The following is a 12,406-nucleotide window of genomic DNA, read 5'->3' as shown; positions in this document are numbered from 1 at the left end:
AAAAATTCATGGTCTGCAGGAGGAAACTTCAGGAATGAGCTGGAAGCAGTGCCTAGTTCTCAGCAATAAAGCATTACCACACCAGGCCTATGAGAGCACCTATCAGGCTCAGTGCAGAATATGCACTGCAGAACACATTGTGGAAGGTAAGCACTTCTTATTAAAACAATTCAACATACAGAAAATGTTACAAAAGCCTAACTAGGAATGTGATTATGCTCACATTTTGCTCTTTTTTCTTTTTCTTTAAACAGGCAGAGGCATATAATAATGTATTTCATTTTCCCTCTTTATTCAAATAAAACCTTCACCTTTTCTCAAATAGGTATTTCAGATTTTTATTATCATTAATTATGTGTATTACAATAGCAGCCAGAAGCCTCCAAATTAGTGCCCAATGCACAGGTCCCTGTTGTACAAACAGATGCTAAAAACCACTCCCAGCTCCAAGCTGATGACAAATGAAATCATGAAGAAAAAGAAGTCCCTTTGGGATCCTGGTCTGAGGAGCCAGGCAGAGACCCAGGGAACATGCAGCATGCTAATGGCTGTGACACTGCTTTTTTCACTTTGGAATAGACTCTGGAGAAAGAAAAAGAACTGGGTCTGTTGGTGCATCATGTTTCCCATATGGGAATAATTTATTCATGCTTGCTGATGATCCTAATTTCAAGCCTTGCTCAGTAGGAACCTGAAATTCAACAAGTGAAAAATGTGTCCTCATTGAGGACACACAATAAATTCCCATTATCTCCCTTCAAACTAGGATTTGAGGCTGCTCTCTGGTGGCATTTACAAACCAAGGGAAGAAAGAAGCTGCAGAAGGAAAAAAAGACAGACCTGGATTATTTACCCAGAGATGAGGGCAAGAATTCAGTCCTGCCTGCCCTGTAAATGGGGCTGGTTGGATGCTTTCCAGCAGGACTGATGTCTTGCAGAATGCTTTCCAGAAAAAAGCAACTGAAAAAATTAAGATGAAGTGGGAAAATATCTCTATCACCTTTCCTGAAGGTGATGGTGGTTCTGCTTCCTTGTCCCTATTATACCAGTGCCAAGGGGATACAGAACTACTCCAGAAGAGACTAGAAAGAGGTTGTAAAAGATCCAGCAAGAAAGACAAAAGAATCCCACAGACAAGAGAGCCTCAGTTACACATCTTCAGAGAGGCAGAGGTAGCTTGGGCCATCACTGAAGGGACACTCTACCTGCTTGTCTGAGTCTAGGCTACGGTGATCTAGTTTTTCGAAGGCCACATAGAGTGGAAGTGAGACTGGCTGTTCATTTGCCCTTTTTGCCAGTCACCCAAGAGAGAGTCTTGCACATTTGTACTGAACTTTACATCCCAGATATATAAACAATGCAGAATTATTCTCCTGAGAGGTGAAGGTGGCTAAGCCCATCCTTTTGTTTTATGCATGAGAAGCTCTTTGTGACACAGTGATCACCTTGTCAGCTTTATAGATACTCTTTCCCCACAGAGCAGTACTACTGCAAATAGCAGCTATGCAGTGAACCCCTCAGCTTTGAAACATTCCTGGGAAGAAGCCCTTCCACCAGAGACCTTCTCCAACAGGGAAGACAAAGCTACACTAGGTAAGAGATGCCTTTGCTGTCTGGCAGGAAACAAAGCACTTTCCCTCCTGAAGGCTGCAGATAGATGCCTGCAGCACTTACACCTCCAGGAGAATGTCAGAAAATTATCCCTTGTCAGGAAATCATTAAAAATGTTATCTTTTTCTTTGGGAGTTCCTTGAGACTTTGCTCCCTTCATCTTTCTCTCCTCAGTGGCTGCTGGAGAAGGCTGCAGGATATTGGACATGAACCAAAGCCAGCTGAATAGCCAAGATTCCCTTCTAAATACAACTACTATTATTCTTTAATGCCAAACCTTTAGTCCCATTGCTCATAAGCTGTCAGTGTGACACAGGCTACACTCTGACTTCAGCTCACACAGGCCAACTTCTGGAAATAGCTTCATGCTACCTAAGTAAATCTTTGCCTATTAATAAAAATAGCAAAGGGAATGACAAAATTGTTTGGGCAGATAAAAGAACGAGTGTTTGACCTTGACCAAATTCCTCATGTTTAGGTAATCCTTCCCTCTCCTGTAACTCCTGGAAATACCCACAGCTGATCACAGACCCTTTTTCCTTTCTCTCTTTCTGCTAGCAGCTCTTTGTCTTAAACTATAGTGATGTTATTCCTGCAGCACTGTACCAGGCACACATCACTCTCATCTCCAGAGGTTTGTACTCCTCTGGAGAGGTGCAATAAGGCAGAGGTGAACCAGGGTCACTATAAATGCTCTTTGCTTGAGATTAATCTGATATGCTTTTAAGGCATATCAGCTGTATTTTGCATGTTATCATCTGCTTGTGGCAGCATTACACACACCTATTTATACCCATAAGTCAATAAGGGGCAGCCCAGGACCTTGGCTCTGGTGCCGATTTGGGACTGGAGTGTCTGCTTCCTTGGGGAAAGATGCCACATCACCAGAGGGAGGCAAAGGCTGCAGCAGCACCATGGCTTCCTTCCACCTCCAAGACCCAGCAAAATGGGTACAGCTTAGTTGCAAAAAAGAAACCCAGAGGCAGAGCTCAGGGGCCCCCATGAGTCCAGTCCTTGGCCACACCGTCCCCTCTCCAGGAGCATCCTGCCCACCTGGCCAGCAGTGCTCTCCTCCTCACAGAGTCCCCAGGTCGATGGATCTCAGCTCCCTTTTGCCACTTGCCAGGGAGTGGTGGCAGGGAATGGGGGCAGGCAGGGAGCCCATCTCCCTGTAGGGGAGAGGAGAAAGCCCTGCTGCTGCTTCTGCAGCAGGGGCAGCGTGCCCAGCTTCACGCATGTGCCTGTCATCATCAGCCACCTCCACCCAGAGCACCACCACAGCCACCAACACGTGCCATGAGGGTCCTTCCAGCTGTAAAATTTCCTCGGAGACACCAGGGGCAGCAACAGCCTCCCAGTCTGTCGTGACACCCAGGATTCTGGCAGCACAGCAGCAGCCCCACACCCTGTCGGGGGCTGTGTGCCGGTGCCCTGGCCCGCAGCAAGGACACCGTGTCCCCTCAGTTCAACACCTTCTCCGAGAAGTGTCCCAGCTTCCCTTCCTCCTGCACGGGCTGGGAGGCTTGTCCAGCGCAGGACGGGCCCCACTCCTGGGCCAGGGCTGCACCAGGCCACCGTGGCCCCCCGCTGCCCGGGGCCGGGCGGGCGCCCTGCAGCTCCGCACACTTCTCCTTGTAGTGCTGGGCATTGCCGGCGAAGGTCTCGCAGCGGCTCAGGTTCTCCTCCTGCACCGGGCTGCCCACGTTCTCCTCGCTCAGCCCTGAGGAGGCTGTTGTCCCCTCCTGAGAGTTTTGGCTAAGGTAGACAACAATGATGTCTCCCTTGAAATTCATGACTTGTCCACTTGAAATAAAGGTGGAGTTACTGTTTCCAGTCACATTTCCTAAGGAAGGATGGGGAAGAAAAGAAGACACACATGATTAATATTTTCCCCTCACAAGGTGGACACAGTGCAGTGAACTTAATCTGCTGTGGTGGCTTTGTTCTTGTTCCATTATTTTTTCCCCCATGACATGAGGATGCTGTTATAATCAATGCCTTCCACTGGACCTTTTCATTATTTCCATTTTCGTCTTCTCAGGACAAAGTCTGTCATACGCAAGGAGCCTGTCTGGAAGGGTTGGAAACATTTTCCCTCTGAGCTGTGATCTGGGAAGCCAGAGAGAGGGTGACGATCTCATGTCCCCTGTGCTGCCCGATGCACAAAGCAGTGTCCAACCTGCCTCTGCCTGCAGTTTGTGAGGAAATTGTGATGCTAATTATTTCTGGCTATAAGATTTATTTTTTCCTAGAGTCCCACAAATCACACTGTTTACCAAAGAGGCAATAAACCCCCAGTCAGTCTTATCATTTGGGTTAGGTAGCAGGCTTACTGAATAAATACTGAAAGACTTAACATCAGATCACACAGTCACACAGTGTCCAAAAACCATACAATTATCTTATATAGTCCAGATCCTCCATGAAGTTACACTCATCTAGCCTCTGCAGAGATTTAGCTGGATAGAGACTGATGCCATTGAAGAGACAGAGTCTACATTATAGCAACTTAACAGAGTTATGGTTTCAGTCAGTCTGCCTGAGGTTAGAGATTTTTCAGTATAAATGCAATCCTTCTGCTATTCAAGGACTGGGCTGCTGACCTAAATGACAGCAGGACCAGGCTCTGAGAATTAATAAACTTTCCGCAGAGCAGAAAGAAAATAACTGAGAACAAACTTCCAACACCAAACTAACAAGCTTGCTAAAGTTTGAAAATGAAATAAACTGAAGAAACCAACAAAATTTTCTTAGCCTGTCAACACCCTTACTAAGAAATGTTTTTCCTGCTGTGCTTCACTTCATCATTACTTGCAGACTGATCCAACTCCTTTTAGATATTTCGTGCTTTCTTTATGACATTCCTCAACCTGAGACATTCCCATTTTCTTTGCAGATAAACACAGCCCAGCCCAGAGAAATGCTGTTTTTCCAGTGGCCATGGGTGATGTTTGCACACCAGCAGTGGGCACCGGTCTCCAGCTGTGTCTGGATCTGTGCCTGCTCAGACCTGAGTCTGGGCAGCACTTGAGCATCTCTCTAATAGGCCTCCCTTAAGCAATCTTATTTATTTCACCTAAACCACTGCATTGCTAGCTCTTTGCCTTCTTCCCAAGTGCTGTTGATTAAGATGAGATGTCCATAAGGGTTTTCTCTGTGGGAGTTTTTCCCTGCTGGTTCTTTCCCCTGTGTTTGATTCACTGTGGCTGCTTGCCATGAATAAAAGTCTTGGGCATAATGGCAGTACAAAAATAACTGTTTGTGTTTAAACAGATTGCCTGTCACTTGCAAAAGGTGCTGTGAATAAAGTTACCAGTGCTCAGCACGAGATCAAAAATTTAGAAATATATGTGATAGTGGGAAGGGGAAAAAAAAGGCAGATTATCACATGTTTAGCTGAATGTGGCTGGAAGACCTTCTGTGCTTTCTGAAGACACCATGCTGAAACAAAAGGATATCTAAGGCCTGAAAGCACGGAAAATTGACAAAAGAGCTTCCTACACTGTGCAAGAAAAGTGCTTCCAACCTGAAAATTATAAGGGAGACATTCAGAGTGAAGGCATTGTTCTCTGCAGTGTTTCAGTCTTTTGATCTCTTCAAACTATCTGATATGAATAACAAAGACAGATTAATTTTTGTGGTAATTGTCCACTAAGAACTGGAACAAGGCAGGCAAATAATTTTCTCTGAGACATTTAATGGCCTCTAGGTGGTGAGAACTGTTTGTCACTGCCAAACCAGGCTGGTTTGGGATCTGGAAGTGAAAGGCTTTGCAAAACCAGTCCCAGTTATGAGTCAGCTAAGTTTTCCTGCACTCGTGTTATGCTGTAGCCCTGCACAGCATTTGAGGTGGGCCTGAACTTATCCTTCATGTTCTGACTGCCTCCAGGCTTGTGAGAAGAACTTGTGAGCAGCTTTGAAGAACTGCCTTGAAGCCTTACCTCCATCTCCAGTGGTGAGCCCTGGAAGGGGCACCTGTCCAGAGGTCCCCTTTTGTCCTCTAGGATTGTTTCACAGGAGGGACAGAGTTTACCAGTTCTGTTGTCATTTTGAGTGTTAGTGAACCAACACCAAAACTTCATGGAATTCACCATGCTCTTTTTCTTCCCATTTTTCACCCACAGTTTTTTGTACCATTCTGTTTTAGCATAACTGTGTGCAAAGCCTGGTGGCTCCAGTTGCTTTGAAAAGCTTTACAGAAAGTTATTTCACATGCACATTTATTCCATCTGGGCATTTCAAAAGGCCTAGCAAAATGACAGATGCTGATGCACCCACACGTGCAGCCTGGGCATGCCTGGGCTGCTTCAGTGAGGCTGTCCTGGTCCTCATGCAACCAGACACTGCCAGGGGGGCATGGCCATTCTGTGGGCAGAAAAACTACTCTGCCAGCAATGCAGGTTACCCACAGATCAACTAACCCACGCTCTGATACTGCCCACAGCTCTGTCAGTATCTTCCTGTAGTCATGCCTAAAACCTGGCAAATTAGGAACACGGTATCTGTGCTCAGGTCTCACCAGATGGCACTATAGCATGTACATATCCAAAGGCACAGACACAATTAAAATCCTGTATAAAGAGTTGTGCTGCAGATCTAAGATGGCACTTGCTAGCACAGAACTTATATCCAAGCTCTCCCATTTGGTCTATTGTTCTTTAATATTTTCTCTTTCTCTTTGTGTCATACTTAGAAAGAAAAGCAGTACCAAATATAACCTGGATTTCAGTTGTACCTCAGGAGTCCAACAATAAAAAAAAAGATAATCTGTGTTCTCTTTACTCCTGTTGCATTTTGTACAGACCAGACAGTAAAACTGCATCAAGATTTCAGGAAACTGAAGTAGCAGAAAGTTTCTGCTCTTCAGAAGATGAATGCTACACACTTTCAGATTCCCATAGGGAATGCATGTTCAGAGAGGAAGGGCCTTCAAGTGTGTTGTTTTGGGGCTTTGGCAGACTGACAAGAATGTCTCTGTAAGAAATTTTAAGGCACAATATGGTTTTAAAGAAAGGCAACAGCTTACAACTGCTGTGGGTATTACAGTAATACTTGGATGTCCCACTCAACACTAAGGTCTCATTATGCTTGGCAGTGCACTGATATAAATAAAAATAGACCATCTAACTTTATGAGATTATAATCTAAAATGACTAATAACATATGACAGGCAGATTGCAGACTTTTGTACTGAAAAAAGTCTGGGGAAGGAAGGTTTCATCCAGAGAAGTCACATAACTTCCCTTCTGCTGGTTTTGCTTCAGTGCTTTTTTCCTTTTCATTTGACAATTTTGCTATATTTACTCAATTAATAAATTGGTAGACAGTTAGTAAAGTAATCAGTGTTTTAGAGTTGTTTAGGGAACAAAGCATATGTGTATGGAGAAACAGTGTCTGTATGAAACTATTTCATGTGAATGCTTATATCCCAGCAAATAAAAACAAAGAGAAAGAGCCGTAAGAAGAAAATTGTAGATAATCTCAGACCCAGTCACGGCCACCAGCTTACAGCTCCAGCTGGAGTTTCACTGACCACTGTATAAATGTAACTGACATAAATCTAATGGCAAAAATATGTGTGCACACCAGTGAACGAGAAGTATCTGCCTGAGCATTATGCATCCTTCCTAGCTCAACCTCTAGGTCCCTATATTGTGTTCTGCTAACAGAACCACCTGGCCTCTACAGTGACAGCCAGAAGGTGGGTTCTGCATTGCTGGTTGGATCAGGGTGGGACAATGATTCCATGCTGGACTCATTCTTCTTGTAGAATTCAATACAAGCCAACCGGCCTTACAGTTTTAGACTTTTTTTCAGACTAGATTCAGGGCAATTAAGTAAAAAAGAATAATTTTTCTTCTCCTAAATCAGATCTTCTGAATACTACTGATCTAGCAAAGAGAACAATCCTATACAACTGTGTATGAGTGAAGCCTAATGGGCTTACCAGATGCTGGAGGGAGGTCTGAAGTGCTTCTGTGTGTCCCTGAAGTGCTTCCATTTGTGTTCTGGTACTTCACGTTGGTACTATCTGAAGGTGCATCTTCCATACCAAGATTGTTTGCTAGAGTGCTCTGACCAGCAGAGACAAAATTCAAACCACAGGTGCACTGGGCACAGGAACCAGTTTCTGGGGAGGTGGAGGTACTGTCAGCCGCAGCACAACAGGGTTTGTAACACTTTTGGGGAGATTCTCTGTACAAAATGCCACACCTCACACAGATCTTCTCTGAGTCACAGTTTGTTGCAAAATGATCTGTGTCTTTGTTGCCTGTTACCTTCAGGCAACTGTGGGCATGTTGGCAAGATTTCTGTAGAAGCTGGTCCGTGGCAATGTGTGCCCCATCTGTGCTGGAAGGAGGGTGAAAACCTTGAGAGACTGATACATCCTCTGTGCTCCCAATACCTGAAAAGAGCTGGTTTAAGCTGTCGTTCTCCCCTGCCTCCATTGGTTCTGAAAATGATGACACGGCTTTACTGGCAGTCTGACTTAGTAAAGATAAATAATCAGTGTTATTGAGATCCTTATCCATGTACTCATCTTCTGTGGGAACTGGTGGGAATTGGTAATCGTCAGTCTCGGTTACCACAGAAAAGTCTCCTGCCTCACAAGGCTCTGTGCTGGGGCTCTCATTCCTGCAAGGAGTGTGACCAGAGGTGCAGCATGATTTTCCAGGGACAGGAGAGCCCGAGGGGACCAGGAGACACGTGCCTTCAGCAGTCTGGGGGACAGGAGCATTTGTGATGTTCACAGTAACAAGTGCATCTCTGGGGGGTTCCTGAAAGAAATTGAAAGTAAGAATGTGTTTAACAAATAGATCAACATGGAGTTATTTTTTAGACAAAAGAAGGAAAAGGGATCATGGTCCTCCCTCTGTGTGGAGCTGCTGAGGTTGAGCAGTGCTGCTATATTTGAGTCTTGATGTGCAATTCTACTCTGCTGTGAAACTGTGACTGGTGATGCTGGGCTCAGCAGGTGTTGAGAATGGAATCTGCTGGCCTGGGGAGCAATAACATTCAATCTTGTGAGACAACTATTCCTAGCTTTTTCTTCAAGGCCACTCAAGAAGAGTTAATAAACATAGAAGAGTTGCTGGATTCTGCTGTTCCTTATGGACCATTAGTAAGACCCACAAAAGTGCTTATTAGGTTTTGGAAACACTCCCATGTGTCTGAAGGGCTATTGATCTGTGAGGCCTTACTGGGGGCTGAATTTTTAATATCAGCAATGACTGAAGAAAGATCCTGAGTTGATTCAGAAGTTCTGAGACAAGCTAGAAGAAAACACAAGCAAGGCTGTATTAACCTGAAAGGCTAGGACAAAAAAATGCAAAGGCCCATGACATCCTGTTGTCACAGTAACTGACAAAGTAAAGCTACATTTTTGGTAGCAGCTCCAAAAAAAGGGTTGGGAAATACTTCAGGGGTTTTCTTCAGCTTTTACAACTTGTGCTTTAAAGATGGGTGTTTGGGAGCTGATACCTTTAATTTCTAGCATCTGTTCAGATCTTCCAGGATAGAAAAGAGAGTGTAAGTGCTGCCAGCCACTAATTGCTGTTGAATCACTCCTCTGTCCCAGAGGACCGAAGCAGCTGCCAAGACAGGAGGCTGCATGAAGACTTATGAGACAAAAGAGGAACTGCCTGCTCAGAAAGGTGGGTTTTTTGGTATGTTTGGTTTTTCTTTTAAGCAATGAAATCGGAGTCTTTCAACAGCGAAGCTCATCACAGCTCCTAGAAGGGGTGGTGGGACACTGGGGACACCTCAGTCCGCATCTACGGTGTTAAGCAGGCGGTGCACATGAACTTGAAGCAGTGCTACCATCTGTTTTAAGCGTGGAGCTGGTGTTCTTCCAGAACAAAAGCTCTTACTTATTTTGTATCGGAATGCGCAAGCAGGATTTCTTCCTCCCTAGAATTAAGGAGTCAAACAGTTTCTTTAGCTGATGGCTCTGTGTTTAATCCCTTGCATGCCTGGCATTTTTGGCATGACCCAAATCCAAGTTTCTTCCCTGTGAGTACTCTGGTATGTAACAAGGGGCAAACTCAGCTGAAGATTTTCCTGCACTTAGGATTTAGAAAGGCTCTCTCCTAGGCAGTCTCAGGTGCTCAGCAACCAGTGGGTTCATGATTAACTTTCTCATCATAATTATTAAATAATCACGAGACCTTCATCTCTGTTAAAACTGGCTGAAACCTGAGAGCAGGTTCAGAAGCTATTTGTGAATGGTGATTTCACACACCTCACATTTACAGAAAACCAGACTGAAAAAGCCAAAGTTGTGAGCAATTTTTGAGGAACTTGAAATTTGTTTTCTAGCCAAAGATTACCATGGAATCTGCTTCAGAAGGGATGTCAGGAATGCCATGAGGAAAACACAAAACAAAGAGAAAATGCTACCATCTTTGACTTTACCTTTGTTCCTTTTATTTGGCTGCACACTTCATTAGCCCAGTTCTGTAGATCTGCTGTAGGGAAAACAAAAGAGTAGCTGTAACATATAGCAGGCACTTAAGCTGACCACAGACCTAAACACCCACAGTCATTCACAACCCGCAATATCATATTAACTAAAACCAGCAAGCCTGTTTTTACTGCCTGCTCAAGTGTCCCAGCATTGGTCTAGCTGAGGATTCATTGTAACTGGAACAGAGATATATTTCTGTGGAACAAATGTTTCCAAACTCCCAAAATAGACTACGGACAAACTGTGTTCCACATCAAATGGGGTTTCTTTCCTGGTCATATGTCACACCAAGCTATGACTGGCCCAACAACGACCTGCTCACAGCAGAAATGGTCTATTTCAAGAGAAGTCACATGGATGGCCCAAAGGCCCTTCCCAGACAGGAGTGAGAAGCCTGGAGAAAAGAGGGTAAGCCACTGAAACCACAGGATGGCAGCCTCAAATATAGCATACTCTACTTAATCAGGGTATGCTTAATGAGGAAATTCATTCCAATTTCTTTGGAGTATCTCCCAAGGAAAAGCTTTAAGTCCAACATGCTTGGATTTAATGAGCAATTAGCAAGTCTTGGTTTCTGTTTAAAAATTCAGGAGACTTTGCAGGGCTCAAGTCCCATGTACATTTGAAGTTTACGATGGTTTTGCATGGCTGAAGACAGATGAGCTGTGCAGCCACTGCCAGTTCCCAGCAATGACTCTGTTGCTCTGATGTTAATTTACCACCAGTACCCACAACAAGCAGGAAGGGCTTCTTCCTAAGCCTGTAATTCTCCCAGGCCAGGTGAGCAGGATTCCCCATGCAAAGACCATGAGGGGCAAATGCTGCTCTGTCACTGCAGAGCAGTAGGGCAATAAAAAAGCCAAAGAAATTGCATTCCCTCCCTAACCTGCTCTGCATCGCAAGTATTTGGTTTGTGAGAAGAGTCACCATTTCCTCCAGCCCATCCCAGAAATTCCAGATTTAGCAAAACCCATGTTTAGTGTGGCAGAGGCAGCCCATTTCTAAAACACGGGCTGAAATACACTTTACAAGAAGTGAGTTCTGTCTTCCTTTCCACTGCTCCCAAAACTTTTCATAAATTGCTAGCACTTGGAAAAGGAAATGATAGAAAAAGCTTTCCATGTTTAGGGGAAAAAAATTAAGAACCAACAGAACAATACCTCTGCATGTCCTTCACTAAGAGACCCAGGGCTTAACATAGAGTAGAGGAATACAGAGGTATTTCTATTATATTAATAATAAACTCAGTATCCCACTGTTATCCAGTATGCCTTTGGCTAGAATTTTTCTATTTTTATACTTTAACTATTCATACTACTGCCTTCTAGTATTTCTTCAATACCTCATCAGAACGTCAGTCTTCAGCTAAAAACATAATCTCCATCATATTCTCAAATACACATCAGTTTTAAAATCCGTATTTTAACCTGTCCAGATGCAGGTTTCAGGTGGGAGGGAAAGTAAGGTGAAGGAGACAGGACTTCTATGTGTCCCTGCTTCCCTTCAGCCAAGGGGCCAGCTGTGCCAGGTGCAGGCCCCAGGAATAGCCCTCCTCCTTCCAACCACACTCATGTCTGCCCTGAGGATGGTCACTCCAAGGGTCAAGTGTAATGCACTGTAAATTACGGCGTGCCTAGAGGAGAGGAATTCTTAGCCTGGCTAGATAAAGTATATGCATATGGACAGACAGAGGGATGGCATAGAACGTCCAGTGTAATTCCTGAGCTTCTTGGTCTGTTGGTTACCCATGAAATCAGAGTGCACACAGTTGTCACACCCATGAATACCATTAGCTATGATGTACCTGTCAGCTTTTTCCCCTTCTTCTTGTAGTATACAATGAAGATGACAATGCCAATTAGTGTCACGAAAAACAAGATGACAATCAACACGTACAAGATCCTGTTTGTCCCTGCAGGGTGTAAAAGAGATAGTGCCATCAGCATAGTCTGCACTCAGCAGTAAGACAATCCTTGCTCATTTTACCTGCTCTTCTACAGGAGAGGGGTGTTTTTCCTTCCTATTTGATATTTAGTTTCTATAATAAGAACAGTAACTCTAGCACTCATGCAGTTCTGTGACAAGCAACCACACTGATGGTACCTGGTACCAAGACTTTTCCAGAAAAACCAGAATCCTGGTAGAGAGCAATGTTGTCTGGTCATGCTTCTCTCAATGCTCCCTTGCAAGCTGCCAGCAGGCCCCTGGGCTGAGCTTGATCTCACTCAGGGAACAGAGGACACACATTTCATGGAGACTGTAGATACAGGTGGAGAAATTTGTCCTTTATCTCAGGTTCTGATGGATCACTGCAAGTCAGGCAAGCAA

The 12,406-nt window shown here is 44.4% G+C and overlaps 1 protein-coding gene across 2 annotated transcripts in view; it reads right to left on the bottom strand.

Annotated features, from left to right (window-relative positions):
• Positions 1–322: 322 nt before the first annotated feature.
• TNFRSF11A (TNF receptor superfamily member 11a) overlaps positions 323–12,406 on the bottom strand; it is a 28,170-nt gene continuing 16,086 nt past the window's right edge. The window contains exons 7-10 of one of the 2 annotated variants that reach the window (XM_039721888.1): positions 11,883–11,990; positions 10,027–10,079; positions 7,559–8,390; positions 323–3,454 (exon numbers count right to left, since the gene is read on the bottom strand). In XM_039721888.1, the coding sequence (XP_039577822.1) occupies positions 3,072–3,454; positions 7,559–8,390; positions 10,027–10,079; positions 11,883–11,990 (1,376 nt within the window). In that variant the 3' untranslated portion in view covers positions 323–3,071. The remainder of the gene's footprint in view (positions 3,455–7,558; positions 8,391–10,026; positions 10,080–11,882; positions 11,991–12,406) is intronic. The other variant, XM_039721897.1, reaches the window with a different exon arrangement.

This window comes from Passer montanus, unplaced genomic scaffold (genome assembly GCF_014805655.1).
Source record: "Passer montanus isolate IOZ18808 unplaced genomic scaffold, ASM1480565v1 scaffold107, whole genome shotgun sequence".
Taxonomy (NCBI): Eukaryota; Metazoa; Chordata; class Aves; order Passeriformes; family Passeridae; genus Passer; species Passer montanus.
This window is presented reverse-complemented; position numbering and strand designations above follow the sequence as displayed.